General features: G+C 34.4%; 1 protein-coding gene across 3 annotated transcripts in view; it reads right to left on the bottom strand.

Annotated features, from left to right (window-relative positions):
• The window catches only part of STRN (striatin), a 118,662-nt gene that overhangs the window by 29,556 nt on the left and 73,170 nt on the right, over window positions 1–15,936 (bottom strand). For 2 of the 3 annotated variants that reach the window (XM_055400859.2, XM_055400860.2), the window contains 5 exons: window positions 14,077–14,220; window positions 10,193–10,329; window positions 3,067–3,242; window positions 1,048–1,095; window positions 150–271 (listed from right to left, as the gene is read on the bottom strand). In XM_055400859.2, coding sequence (XP_055256834.1) covers window positions 150–271; window positions 1,048–1,095; window positions 3,067–3,242; window positions 10,193–10,329; window positions 14,077–14,220 — 627 coding nt within the window. Of the gene's footprint in view, window positions 1–149; window positions 272–1,047; window positions 1,096–3,066; window positions 3,243–10,192; window positions 10,330–14,076; window positions 14,221–14,682; window positions 14,770–15,936 lie in introns of all 3 variants that reach the window. The other variant, XM_088841542.1, reaches the window with a different exon arrangement.

Genomic DNA, 15,936 nt, shown 5'->3' with positions numbered 1-15,936 from the left:
TATATATCAAATTGATTCCCAAATACAGACCCCCTTTTTAACAAAATAAATTTATTCTCAAGAACATCTCATTTTATCCATCTATATGCAATATAAAATGCATAAAAAGAAAATATTTTATTCCTTCATATTTATGGGGAGTCACATACCATAGGAGTCATAGGGATCGATGTTGGGGTTGGTGGTGTTCCAGCTCTGGATCAGTCCATCAGTACCACCACTGTAGCACTGCTCACCATTGCTGCTCATCACCACACAAAGCACTGGACCTCTGGGAGAAAAAACCAATTTCCATCCTCAAAAAATCTATTTGATATTAGAATGAGTTAGAAATAAGAATGCTTAGGTTTTCAAATGGCTTTCTCTTTTTCTATTTTTTACAGCAAATAAAAAAAAAATTATCAAAGCACTATTCATTTTTCTTCCTCTGCTAAACCAGTGGTTAGTGATCTATGGCTTATGGATCAAATCAAACCGGTGAACTGTTTTTGTACAATCCTAAAGCACTTAAACAGTTTTTACCTTTTTAAAATGTTGTAATACAAAACTAAAAGTAAGAATATACAACATTAAATATGTAGCCTAAAAAGCATCTGCTATCTGACCCTTTTTATATATAAAATGTATGCAACCTCTGAACAGGTACATTTCTTAAACTTAAATGGAAACAGGAAAAGCATGAAATGTGACCATAATTTTTTAAATGTCTCAGGTATTTTTACCTAGGTTATCTTTAAGGAAAAAAAGATCAGGATTTCTAATAGTTAAACTTAACTGCTTCAACTTCATTTTAAGAGAGAGATATATACATCATCTAAACATCATGCAAATAATACCTAATTTCAGCAAGGATCCCTATTTGGTAGTGATATACTTGTCGCTAACATTACATTATCTGCCACTTTCTTTTATATTTACAAAAAAAAATGCTACCAAATACAAAAGAAACCACATACAACAAAAACATACATGAAAGAAAATAAAATATACTAATCAGGCAGATTTGCAATGATGTTGATTTAACACAAAGAAAAAGCACACACTTACTTATGAGCTCTGAATGTATAGATAGGCTCCACATCAAGAGACGTGCTCCTAAATCAGAGAGAAAGGAGGATTTTTTATCATTCTCACAGTCAGCAGTAAACAGGATGACTGAATGTATGTCATAAAAACGCCCCTAGAAATATCAACACTATGGTAATATACCAGTCTCAGCCCCAGGACACAATAAAGCTTACTTAACGCCAATCACATATGTTTGTGACTTCAAGAAACAAAATTCTTCTTTAGTAACAATACCCTGTTACAGAACTTTTAGCACTGTCCTAATCTATTTGATTAAAGGGAGAGAGAGCCTCACTCGGGGAGAAAACACATGGGTTTTGAAGAGATAAATTTCTGGATTTAATTTCCAGTTCTGTATCTAATTGGCTAACTTTAGGCAAATAATTTAATCTTTTGAAACTTTACATTCCTCTATGTTTAATAGAAAATAGAAAAATAGGGATAACAGCAAATATTTACAATATTAAATGAGATTCTGCAAGGTAAAACAGCCTAGGACAGAACCATACAGAACAGAATTTTAATCAAAGGTACTTTAATTTCCTTGCATTTCCATAAAGATTAAGGTGTCTGTCCTTCATACCTGCAGAAACTGTCCACATTAGATTTGGACAGTTATAGATTAACTGTCAAAATAGATAATTCATTACTCAGAACACTGAGTTTATGAGTACTCTACACAGCTAATACTGGCCATAACTGAGAACAGAAACTGGATTTAAAATTGGATTGTATTATAGATTTTTTAAATAGGAATATGATAGCTCTCCTCATTTCCAAAGTTTTAAGTTCAAAGGTAAACAAAGGCTACTGTTACTTGTTTGTGAAGGTGTTATTACTAAACTACCATCAGCAAGAAATTTCAATATATTTCAAAGTTATAGTCAAGAATATATGATGACAGGGAGGTGGGAGGGGGGTTCGGGAGGGGGAACTCATGTACACCCGGGGCGGATTCATGTCAACGTATGGCAAAATCAACCAATATAATATTGTAAAATAATTAGCCTCCAATAAAAATTAAAAAAAAAAAAGAATATATGATGAGATATTCTCTCATCTAATATGATGCCCACTGTGAACTAAAGAACTTGAAGAACAAAAGGCACAGTTTATAACCAGGAAATACCTTTTCTCTGCTAAAGACACCTGATCTACATTAAGATTCACTTGGTTTTAGCAAGATCCAGTTGAGCTGTCTGATGAAAGTCTACGTGTGACAGCGGGAATGTCACTGATTGCTTTCAAATTGGGCAGGAGATATTCTCTGTCAGTAGTAAAACTTCCATCCTCTCCTCCATTTGATGTTCATTTCTACTCTTTAATAAAAAGAGGTATCTATCACTGTAGAAGGGCCCTTGCTGGTAGATGCTGGGTTCTGGACCATGTAATCCAAGGAAGAAAGAGAAAGCACCAAGTGGGATCAGGACTAGCTTGGTGACTGATAAAAGGGGTTTATACCAACTCATGTCTGTCCACGCTTATAGAGGAACCAAGGGGCCAGATAAGTGAGAGCAGCAACAGTGCCCTTCAGTCTAGATATTTTGGTCAAGATCAAAAGAAAAGACCAAAGAGAGGTCTCTTGCCCCCACCCACTCCAGCATCCCCTATCACTTCTCTCCCTTCTGCTCTGTAAGTCCAAACCTAGTAAACAATGGGGACGGGTTGTGGTTTGACGATTTTAAATATGACTATGCCTACTTACAACAACAACAGAAACCTCCAGTACAAAGGGTTCCCGAAACGTAAGTTATCTAAAACACCAAATAAAGATTATAATCAGCATTCACAAACCATTTCTCCCTTAGGGTTAGTTTTTCAACCTAAAGTAGCTTATGAGTATGAAGGCAAAAACACCCTAAATTACATGACATGGTAAAGGAAAAAAATTAGAAGAGATATGTGGGGAATTTAACAGCAAATAATAAAGTAAGCCTTTCTCTGCTGGAAAAATATTAATTAAATTATTCAAATACAGTTAAAGTAGAATATTCTCACTTTTTGGCTGGGGCTGTTTTCTGCAAATTCCACATTTTTAACGTGTGATCCTCTGATGCTGTTATCAAAACAGGCTCAGTGGGGTGGAAAGCAAGGGCTCTAATGCCATCAAAGTGACTTCTTAATGTAAACTTGGGGTTCCATGTCTTCCTCAATGCATCTTTATTGTTTGCTATCTATTAAAGAAACAAAAGATACCAATATACTCAGCTCAGAATGGGGGGAAAAAAACTGTATTTCAGCATTAATTCTTACTGTTTCATCATTAAACTATCATTATTTTGCAACTTTCAAAAAAATTTTTAAACAGATAACCAAATCAATAGGCAAAATTAGCAATACGTCAACAATGGTTTTCTTTGAAGAAATATGAATGTATAATAAGAAAACACATAGCATAATTCAGTACAGAAGGAGGATCAAATAATTTAGTAACAAAATACAAAATTTCACTAGGATGCTTTTTAAAAAGACAAGTGATTTCAACCTGAATTACAGAATAGAAAGCAATTTTGGGTAAGAGTTGAAAAACTAAATTATCTTTAAACATGTTAACATTACAGAATATGATGATACTTTCAAAAATTTCCAGTGGTTTCAGACAAGAGCTAAATTTTCTTCAAATTGGTAATGGAGTTTATACACTGGCAACAAAATGTTAAAACTGGAAGAGACAATCAGATATTACAAACATAATAATAAATTTATTATGTTCCTTTTCTCCACAGAAGGCTTCCCTGGTAGCTCAGATGGTAAAGAATCTACCTGCAACATGGGAGATCTGGGTTCGATCCCTGGGTTGGGAAGATTCCCTGGAGAAGGGAACAGCAACCTACTCCAGTATTCTTGCCTGGAAAATCCCCATGGACAGAGGAGCCTGGTAGGCTATGGTCCATGGGGTCACAAAGAATCAGACACAACTGAGTGACTTTCACTTTCTCCACAGAATCTCAATTTCAACAACTGAAAAAATAATGCACTGTTTTTTCATTCCAACTAATAGAAAAGCTAAAGAGGATAGTGTTTGACTTTACAAAAGCACCATGGATGAACTTCACACTCCAAGGCTAACAATCATGGTAGAGTTAAGCAAGTATTTGTAGTATACTGGAGAAAAGTTACCATACTCACAGTTACAAACGTTATCAATGATATGATACAACAACTGATATTCTAAGCAGCATTCATTATTTTCTACATTATTCAAAAGACTTAAAAAGCATTAACTCACTTAATCCTCACAACTCTATGATGTAGGAATTAACACTATCCCCACTTTATAGACTAGGCATTTTAGGGAAAGAGAAGTTAAGTGACTTGCCATCTAGTAAACGGAGGAGTCAGGATTCAAAATCAAGCAGTCTGGTTTCAGAGGCTATACTATTAATCTATAATTTAGAACCCAGAAATTTAAAAATCTGCAGAGAAATTTGGACTGGACATGTCACAATTGGGGCAATGCATGTGTGCTAAGTTGCTACAGTCGTGTCTGATTATTTGCGACCCTATGAACCATAGCCCATTACGTTCTCTGTCCATGGGGTTCTCCAGGCAAGAATACTTGAGTGGGTTGCCATGCCCTCCTCCAGGGGATCTTCCGGACCCAGGGATCAAACCCACGTCTCTTTTGTCTCCTGCGGGTTCTTTACCACTAGCACCACCTGGGAAGCAATAAGTGAAGACAAAACACATTATGCAAGGATCTACTCTAAGAGTGGGGCTGATTATTTTGGGGACAGGCAGGGCTGGCAGGAAGGTTAAGATGACAAGGGCCAACTGAGCTGACCTCTGTTATTCTTATTAAAGAGCTAAAAGGTTTTCATGTGTAAGAGTACTTAAATTCCTTTGATTATCTTGATGTGCTAGGCAGCCACTAAGTTCTCAATTGGCCCCACCTATTTTTACCTTTGGGTAGTCCCCTTCCCTGGTGGCTCCGATGGTAAAAAACCTCCCTAGATTGTGGGAGACGCAGGTCCATCCCCTGGAGAAGGAAATAGCTACCCACTCCAGTATACTTGCCCAGAGCATCCCATGGACAGAGAAGCCTGGCAGGCTACAGTCCATGTGGTCACAAAGAGTTGGCTACAACTGAACAACTAACACTTTCACACTTCCACGTTATAGGGATGCTCTGTGACCAACAGCATATAGAAGAAGCTGGAACAAATTACTTCCAAAATTAGGTTATAAAAGCTTCCACCTTGAGTGTTTCTGCTCTCTATCTTTTCAGGTGCACTCACGTTGGGAAAAGCCAGCTGCTCTGTTGAGGAGCCCACAGAGAGGTCCATGTGGTAAGGAACTGGTCCCCAGACAACAGTCAGCAAGAAACCAAGACCTTCAAACAACTACATGAGTAAGCCTGGAAGCAGATTTTCCCCAAGTCAAGTCTAGGTAAGACTGCAGCCCTTGTCAATATCTTGATTACAACTATACAAACAGCCAGAGTCACATAATTAAGCTGTCCCCAGACTGCTGACCCACAGAAGCTGTGAGATATAAATGTTTGTTCCTTTAAGCTGTTAAATGTGGTACAAGTTGTTATGCAGCAATAGATTGCTAATATGCTTAATAAAACTAGGGACTACTTTTAGAAACTGAGACAAACACTAAGTTTTCTAACAATTAAGAGTTATGAAAAAAGGATGAGCTTTCTCCAGAGAGAGGACTAAATTCCTTTATGTATTAAACAAACTCTTTGCAGGAACAAAAGCATCTAATGGGAATTTCTGCTTCTGGTCATGATGGACTAGATCATTAGGACCAACTGTGTACTGAGGACAAGCAGAATAGCAAAGCTAAGAATAAAAAATCTAGAACTAACAAAATGGTGGGGAAAAACCTAGGATCCGGTGAAGACAGAGGCCTAGGGAAGTGAACCTTATATCTGGAACTATTTTCCCCAGCGAGTGTTTACTGATTGCAGAAGAGATGGCTGAGAGGTTGAGCTGTGTTTCTGATGACTTTGCAATGCAGAGAGATATAGATTGATGCCCAGGGCCCGCCAAGAAAGTAGGGCTTAGCAGACTATCTGGCTTTAGGTTTTGATTTCAGAAGGCTGTATCCTACACGTAAGAGTGAACTAAAAGAACAAAAGCCCTTAAAAGATTGTAGATCAGCTTTGCTGCTACTGCTGCTAAGTCACTTCAGTCGTGTCCGACTCTGTGTGACCCCATAGACGGAAGCCCACCAGGCTCCCCCGTCCCTGGGATTCTCCAGGCAAGAACACTGGAGTGGGTTGCCATTTCCTTCTCCAATGTGTGAAAGTCAAAAGTGAAAGTGAAGTCGCTCAGTCGTGTCCGACCCTTAGCGACCCCACGGACTGCAGCCTACCAGGCTCCTCCATCCATGGGATTTTCTAGGCAAGAGTACTGGAGTGGCTTGCCATTGCCTTCTCTTTTAGATCATCTCAAAAACTAAAAATGAAGCAGGTGGTCCAGATTTCTAGTGGTTGCAGACATCTGAGAGAAGAAAATGAAAATATACTCTTTGTGGAAAGATATAAACTTAGGCCTGAAATTATTTCTAGAGACAATTTTTCAAATATAGCTATTTGGACATAGTACAAAATAACCATACCCGTATGAGATACAACAGCATAAATAAAAACAAACAGAAACAACACATAATTAGTAACAGAAATACTACTGAGTCTCTGATTCAAAGTTTAAAGTACTTCTTGACTACCTTCAAGAAGATAAAAGAATGAAAATTCTGGAAGAAATCTGTAAATAATTTTTAAAAAGTAACCCTAGAAGCAAAGATATAAGATCTCATTAGATGAGTTTAACTACAGATTACATATAACTGAAGAGAGAATTAGCTAACTGGAAGATGAGTCATTAAAAAATCTAGACTGAAATACAGAAAAACAAAAGATGGAAAACATAGAAGAAAGGGGATCAGAAACAGAGAATATAGAAAGAGGATCTAACAATATAACGACAGTTCTAGAAGAAGAAGAAAAGAGGGAGGGAGAGGGTGTAAAAGCAGTATCTAAAGAGAATGGCTGAGAACATTATAGAACTCAAGGAAACATATTAAGCCAAGAAGGTCTAAGAATTTCATAAAGTTAAATTAAAAAAAAAAACAACTAAATCTTTTACGACAATCAAGACATAGAGAAATATCAGTCACAGGAAAAACTGTCCACTACTGAATAACCAAGAACAGAAATGACAGTTGATTTTAAGAGAAAACAACAAAAAAAGGAAATATATTTAAAGCACTAAAAAGAAGTATGACAGAAACCAATACAATTTTTGTAAATATCCTTCAATTAAAAATAAATAAAAGGAAAAAAAAGCACTAAAAATTTTTTGCAAAGTGAAATTCGAAATCAGAGATAACAGTCTACTCAGGCAAAAAAAAATGACAAAGACAATTCAAGAAAATCAGAAACTAAGAGAGTTAGGCACCAATAGATCTTCATTAAACAGATATATTGTATTCTTAGAGTAAAAGAAAAATGAACCTAGATGGGCAGTCAGATATGCAGGGGAGAATGGAAAAAGACAAGACAGTTAATGTAAAACAGATAATTCTGACTACTGAGTGTACAATACAGAAGCTGGTAGAAGATTAATGTACACAGAAATAAAATATATAACAAGAATGATATATACATTGGGTGGGAGTTTTTTAAACAAAATTTTCTAAAGATCCTTGTATATAAAGTTTTGATAAGAATGTGTGTAGTAATCTGTAATTTAAAAAGTAACGAAAGAGTGCATAAGCTTCAAATAATGGAGAGGGGTGAATGATAAAAAATAATCAATCCCAATTTAGGCAAAAATAGAAAAACACAGAATAGGCAGCACAAAAGATGGCAGGATTAAGTACAAATATTATTAATTATTTTAAAAAGAAATGGACTAAACGCTTTCTAATTTTAAAAGGCTGTCAAAGGTTTAAAAATAAAAGCCAGCTAAATGGTGTTTTTAAAAGACGTAAGTTATAAGAATATAAAAACACTGAAAACAATTTTTTTTTTTCAAAATCTGTATCACATATGTGGAGAATGGAGTACAAGGAGCCTGTTTAGATTAGTTTATTGTGGTAGATCCAGGTGAAGAAAAATGGACTAGGAGGGGAAGAAAAAAGATGTACTATATGGATTTCAGTTGTTGGAGATAGAACCCAAAAGACTTACTAAAGGGCTTAGCATAGAGGGAGAGAGTTTTTGATCTACAGGAAGAGGAGTGAGTGGTGAGGTTCCTCTTTGGAATACTTTCAAGGTTCACTTAGGGATCCATGCTATATCCTCTATGTGGCTGCAGCTACACTGTATTCCCCAACGAAGACGATGAAGTATAAAACTGAAAGGATTTTAATGAAGAGATAAGATAGGCTGTAAATACTTTATGAAATAAGCAACTGTTTTTCTGATACTTGATGACAATGAACAATTATAAAAGAACTGTGTTTAAGATTAACTAAACGGATGTGTGCATAAAGGTATAAAGATTCCAATTTTGGCCCAAATCACTGATAGGTCAACCTTAGCATCTGGAAAATATCTTGCATATACCTTGTCTAACAACAGCTAAAACTAGTTCTCAGCTGTTGTCTTATTGACAATGTATTAAATAAGCAAGACAAATGTTGCCATTAGGCAGGCATGAATTTCAACCAATCACTGGTACCTTAAAACATAGGACAAACCCAATCTTGGTGATAGAAAAAGGAGTTCTTTCCCTTATCTAAAACCAATGAATAAGCTCTACTGACTTACAGATTTGGGTAAAACCTATAATTTTAGTCTGCATGATATGAAAAGTATTGTTTATTTTTATAACACGCTCATATTTTCAAAGTTTGTGATTAAAACCGAAACAAATTCCAGACTTGTGAAGAAGTCTCACTATTGTCATCTTTTTCTTTTTTTTCTGAAGACCCATGCGAGCAAATTTTATGTATGAAAATTTGGAGTGGTATAGCAGATAAATTGGATTATACTTTTTTTTGGAAAATTTACTTTTTTTTCTTAAAGAAGATTTGTTCTTATATATTTGAAATCTAGTCAAATCTATATGTAAAATAGCCTTGCATGTCCTATAAAGTGGGGCACTTCTGAGTGAATATTTACTGTGGACAATCAGTTCCTTATTGTATGACTGAGGAAATGTATGGAGCATCTGAATGCTCAGCAGGTCAGATCTGGAATTGGTTTCATGCTGGTGTTGAAATGGTCATTCATTTGTTCATTAGGCCATCCCAAATGTATTTATTTGGCCCAGTGGGACCTATCTCAGCCTTTCTATTAATCAGCTCTATGAACTTGGGCAGATCCCTTAATCTCTGCTGGTTTTGGTTCTTCAAATGAGGAAATCATATTAAATTATCTCGAAGTTCCCTAAAGATGAAACATGCCAGTTTTTCACCTGAGGTGCCTAGAATAAAAGGAGAATAATTTGTTCTGAGTTTATGGTTGACCTGCAGTGCTTTGACTTTGGACATCTCTGTCCATCACGGTCAGTGTGCAGCCGGTGGTAGGGCTGACTGATGCTCAACTTGCAGCCACCGGGAAGACTACTCTAGTTTCCCACATTCAGTTTCCCTTTTCCCTCTGTCTGGCCCTATAATCCACTGGTAGATTACCAGGGGTTTCTGGTTGTGAAATACTTTGTCATCTCCCAAATTAAAAGTACAACTCATGTACATTTCTATATGCTTCTCCCTCATACTCCTTCCTTTTGGCCATTTTCTCTTCAATAAAATCATATAACATTTCATTTGGTGATCCATTCACATTGTATGAACTTCAAAATTTACAAGAGCATATTGAGTACACAGTAAAAGATGCCTACTCAAGCCTCAGGTATGATGATACAAACTATGGCAGAAAATGAAGAGGAACTGAAGTGTCTCTTGACCTTGATGAGGGTGAAAGAGGAGAGGGAAAAAGCTGGCTTAACACTCAACATTCAAAAAATGAAGATCGTGGCATCCAGTCTCATCACTTCATGCAAATTCTGGATTCAGTTGGATATATCCTTCCCTTTCTCCCTTGCCTTTTTCTTCTCTTCTTTGCTCAGCTATTTGTAAAGCCTTTTACAAATCTTTTTCTATAAAATGAACTATTTTTTAAAAAATAAATTAAAACAACAAAAATAAAACTACTACTCACATCATAAGTTAATGAATCTGCTTCATTGGCCACTGTAAGGCCTGCCAATTCTCCAAGTCCCAGTTCACTTTCAAGTGCTTCATCTGCTCCCATGATGAATGACTTCCCAGAAGAAGGAGGAAACGTCAGTGCTTCCACTGAAGGGAGAAGACAAAAGAAACTTTAAAAGAAACAACTTCTAAATAGCCAACAATTAATTTCATAAGGGCATATCTACATTTGATTATTTATAAATGCTTTCAAACACAGTAAAATTCAGTATGCAGAAAATCCTGAAGAAATGCTTGCTTTTTTCCATATATTTAACCATTTAAAGGTATCATCTAATTAGAAAAGTACAACATGAAACAAATCCTTTCTTTTTCACTATAGAAAAAAATTCATAAATGTATAAAAGAAAGCAGATTTTCCTCATTTGATATTTCATGCTAATTACCCAAGTGATTTCTATCAATTATTAAAATATGTATAGTAAGTGATTTATTAATCTTTTTAATTAATTTATTTTAATTGGAGGATAATTACTTTACAATATTGTGATGATTTTTGCCATACATAGACATGAATCAGCCATGGGTACACATGTATCCCCCCATCCTGAACCCCCCTCCCAACTCCCTCCCCACCCCATCCCTCTGGGTTGTCCCAGAGCACTGGCTTTGGGTGCCCTGCTTCATGCATTGAACATGAATTGGTCAACTATTTTACATATGGTAATGTACACTAAAACATATATAGTGATTTTGAACATTGATGGCTGCATTCAAAATAAAATTGGTTAATTTAACTATAACCTAAATAATATGGAGAAATCTCAAATGAAAATGGGTCATAATTGTATTAGTAAAAAGCGCCTATATAAGGCAAAGCTAATATGTGTTGGCAGAACTCAAGACTACCTCTGGAGAAGAGGGAAGGGGCAGTGTTTGAAGACAGCACCATCAGGACTTCTAGACCCTGGTGATGTTCTGCTTCCTGACCTAGGCAGTGGTGACACGACTGGTTTTGCTTTGAGATATCTCACTGAGCTCATCCCTATGACTTAGCAGTTTACTGTAGGTATATTATATTTCATTTAAAAATATTTATTTCAAAGAAGTTTTTTATTAAAGTGTCCACTGGAACACTTTTTATAACTGCAAATCATTCTGACAAGCCATCAGAGATCGTTCTTTAAGTAGTTTTCTCAAGGTAGTGATTTTATTGATGACAAACATTTATGAGTTGATTAGACGAATTTAGTAGTTTAACTTTGGCTGCTAAAGAAGGTAGTTAACTTTTTTTTTAAGAAACAAGTCAACTGTACTAATCAATGTATGCATAGAATAGATTTATGAGATGCTTTTCAGTTTCACATTCAATCATATAATTTTAGATTCAATCATAAATACTGAAGAAATGAAAAGAACAGCTATGAACTTTTAAAAATACTAGTGGCAGGAACTCTACTCAATATTGTTAAAGAATAAAATAGAGTATAAATTGATAAGACATTTTCAAACCACCATACAATAAAGCTGCAATAATAAAAATGGGTTTTACACAAACATACCACATATCTTATAAGGGGTTTGAAGAACTCTAAACATTTGCTAATAAAGAGCAAGAATTGCTTCATTTAGAAGAGCAATTTTCATGCCAAAATTTCAACCAAATGATTCACATGAGACTAGGAGGTTAGATCTTCAGCCAGGTGTTCTTTTGTTTTGTTTTCATGTCTAACATTGCCAGAAAACTCGGTTCAGATATGAAGTAAAAATGGCTCTCCCCCACCCCCCAAATAAACTAAGATTTGTGATTTGGTCATTCACATTGCGTGGGCTAATTTAACTAACTGTTCTAGGAATGGCCAAGTAAAATCTGAAAACAAAGGAAGGCAACCAACCACTGCTTCCACACATAACAGTGGCTAAGCCAGCAGACCTAAGGGCCAAAGACAGAGAGCTCCAATGGGCAAACCATTAACTGACTGCTCTCTAAGAGTCCTTAGAACTTTCAATTAGGTCACATTTCTATTAGTAACTAAATATTACAGGCTCTAATCAGCTTTTACAAAATAATTTATATATGCCTCAAGTGCAGCACTGTCTTCTGAATAATTATAATAAAAATATAGTAATAAACTTACATAGCACACACAAACTATGGAAACTTCTTCTGAAACTGGACTGGACACTGAAAAGCATCAGTCACAGGCAATTAAACCTACAACATATTTCTTAAGTGCCTTTTCTACTTGTGAAAATTCTGTACTGTGGGAGCAGGCATAGGACCAATACAACAAATCATAAGTTAGACATTCAACACTTCCGTTCTAAAAAAATTTTTTTTTTAATTAGGGGCATTTTCTGTGGCTTATATATCCTTTTCTGCATATTTGTCATTTAGAACATATTCTGCCTCTATTATTATAATTGGGTTACATGGAAGAAACCAACATAACATTGTAAACCAATTATCTTTCAATTAAGAAAAAAGTATTCTGTAAGATGAAATTTCTAATAAAAGTCTTTCGAGATTATTAGAATAAGAGAAAAACTAACTTTCCTTCTTATCCAGACCTGATCTTAGAATATAGGAAGTTGATTAAAATTCTCACATCTATAGTATCAGCTGAATGAATCTCCCAGTGAGTAACAAACATACCTGTTGAGGCCCCATGATTCACATCTTAATTTAAAAGATATGTATCTACATCAAATAAATTGTTCATCTAGAATGGAAAGGTATCATATGTGGTTCTTCATTATTTAATGTACGGAAAATGAATTCCCAGTATACTATAATTAATACTAATAAATTAGCCATGCAATGATCAAACAGTTTATTGAAAAAGTATTCCAAACACAAAAATCTATCCATCGAGGTCCTGTCAATTCACATTTCTCTAAAACACAACCAAATTTAAAATGAAGAAAGAATAATAATACATGTTTCCTCTGTGACTTTGGTGGTTTTATTCAATAAATAATAATTTGAAGAGACATATCTACTGCAAATGAACATAATATTTAAATTCAAGGCAATTTTAAAAAATAAATTTCAAAATATATTCATTAATCACAAAGATTAATTTTATGTCACTCATGACTTTCAGCTAATATAAATATATATTTTAAAATCAATTTCCACATATAAGCATTTTATACATTTATAAATAGGAATATCAGAACTTCTATCTAAAAGATGGAAAACTGCATTTATATAACACAAGATTATACTATAAAAAACTGGGAATAATCTAAATATCCAAAAGGGGAATGGTTAAGTATCAAGTCTAAAATAGAATATTTAATTTAAAATTTTAAATCTTAAAATTATAATCATGAATTTATGATTTTATATATATAAATACAACTGAATTCTTCTACATGGTGTTTATAACTCAGTAAAAAGTATATGCAAATAGACAAGGACTGAAAGAGAACAAGGAAATGTGACTAGACTTTCAGGTGCCTTTTTTCTCTTTTTGTCAATGATAAATTGCTTAAACATATGAAAACATTTATGTGAGTCTCAAAGTAAACATTTACTAACTATGTATATTGGAGAAGGAATATATACTCAGTTTTCTCATTGCTGGAATGGTATTAGAACTAACATGTATGCACATCAACTACATGACTTCTGTGAAGCTGCGGGGGAATGTTCTAAACTACAATTTAGACTTGGTTTTAAGTTTATGCATCCTTTTTCAAGTCTTAAAGACTACAGTTATAATCAAACCCCCTTAAATATAAGAAAGCCTACAATGTGGAGTACTACATACATAGTTTAAACATTTGTAAGATAAAATTCTTCTCTTAGAGAGCCTTCTCTAATAACTGAATTTAGATAAGTACATCCAAGTGCTTTTTGTGCTCTAGTGTGTCACAAGTACTTGCCTTCATCTGCCCTATTTATTTCATGTTCAGGAAGCCTGGAGCTGCTGGGTCTGGAAGGTGAACCCACAGTTGGCTGCAAGGAGGGAAGTTCATCAACATCTCTCAAATTAGCAAGCATATCTTGTAGTTTTGACCTATTGGGCCCTAGCCCCGAAAAGGAAGGGAGAAAACAAAAAAGAGAAAACAGAATTATCCAACTGCATCAAAATAGTGCCATAAACTTATTTACATCTGCCAATATTCACCTTTAAAACTACCATACTATATTATATTATAAAGTAATTTATTTTCTAAGCTTTCAAGACTTTTAAAAAGGTATACTACTCTTGAAAAATTATGCTTTACATATATTTTTTTAATTAAGCTAATGGAATAATGTCATTATTTGCATGAAAAAATGTTCCTTTGCAATTTGGATTATGAAAAATATTGTTATTCTAGAATCCTTGTATACAACTCTAAACACAGATACCACAGACTGTGAAGCTAATGTTTACTAAATTAAACAATCATATTCTTTCCTGTTTAAATTAAGCTGCATTCACTGCTTTACATCCTGAAAATATGGTACCCAAGGTTAAGTCTCACACCCTACCAATTACTTACCTGTACTTCGATGCTTCATTCTCCCACATCCCTGTTTTGACTGTTTTATATAGGATAGAGGCTGAAACAGATCTTCGGTTGTTTTTCCTGTTATAAGTTTAATTAAGAATGGGAAAATCTTACCCATAGTCCATTATGGCTTTTTCCTATTTTTAAGCAATTTTAACTATTGCCTAGAAATATATTCTAAGATAGTGTGATTAGAGAACACAATTTGACTGAAAATATTTCTACTAGCCCATATTATAAAGACACAGCCTCTTCCAATGAGAAACAGCTCAATTTAAAAAGATACCTATGATGCTTTATAAATTAATGCTTCATATGTCAATTCAAAGCTTTCCTTCAATTCTATTTTCATTTTATACCTTTCAGTTCTGTTTTTATCATGTCTTCTCTTATTCCCAGACTATCATTTTATCAAGATAACCTAAACTGATGATGATAAAATGTGCTGAACTTCAGTCAGCAGTCCTTCTCTCTTCAGTGAAAAACATTAGCCTTTCTCCTACTAAAGAATCATTTTTTCTCACCATACTAAAAAGCTATATACAATATGCCTGAAACAGTGATCACAATCTTCAGGCTCAGGAAATCCACTACCTTCTTGTAGCAGGAATACTATTTCAGTCAAATGGTGCAGCTTGAGACCTTAAATGCTAAACTCCAACTACAGCGAAGTCTTGATATTTGATAAGAACCAAATAATAAATAATAGATGAATTCTACATAAGTCCTTGATATGTTTTCAATTAAAAGGTCTTTTACATTTAAAGACATTTATTATTATAGCATAATGACAAACATATTAACTTTAAGTCAATCTGATAAATAAAACATTCTCCTTGTTTCTTGTGTATGACAAATATTCCTTAAAATTTCACCTTAAATGGTTTTATCATGGCTATGAAAAGTCATAACAAACCATGTCTCACTATTGCTTGTTAAAATTAAATTGTATCAGTATTTTTAATAAAAAGTAGAAAATGTTCTTATGTTTTAATACTAACCTCTCTCATTGTGATTAATCAATATTGAGAAGGCATTAAATAATGTTCTCTCTCTGTTATGTAATAGTTGGTACAATACTAATATCAATAAAGGCCACTGACTTTTTATCCATTGAAGTGAAATACTCGCAAGTTCTAAGATATTTTATATAAAGATTTAAATATTTATGAGTAACTACTAGGTTATAAATGAATGACTGATTTTTGATAATCCTTAGCATCACTACAAAAAAGAGAAAAAGAA

This window comes from Moschus berezovskii, chromosome 11, assembly GCF_049115385.1.
Source record: "Moschus berezovskii isolate FMDL1 chromosome 11, NW_MosBer_1.0, whole genome shotgun sequence".
Lineage (NCBI taxonomy): Eukaryota > Metazoa > Chordata > Mammalia > Artiodactyla > Moschidae > Moschus > Moschus berezovskii.
The sequence above is the reverse complement of the archived record's forward strand: the minus strand, read 5'-3'. Positions and strand labels throughout refer to the sequence as shown.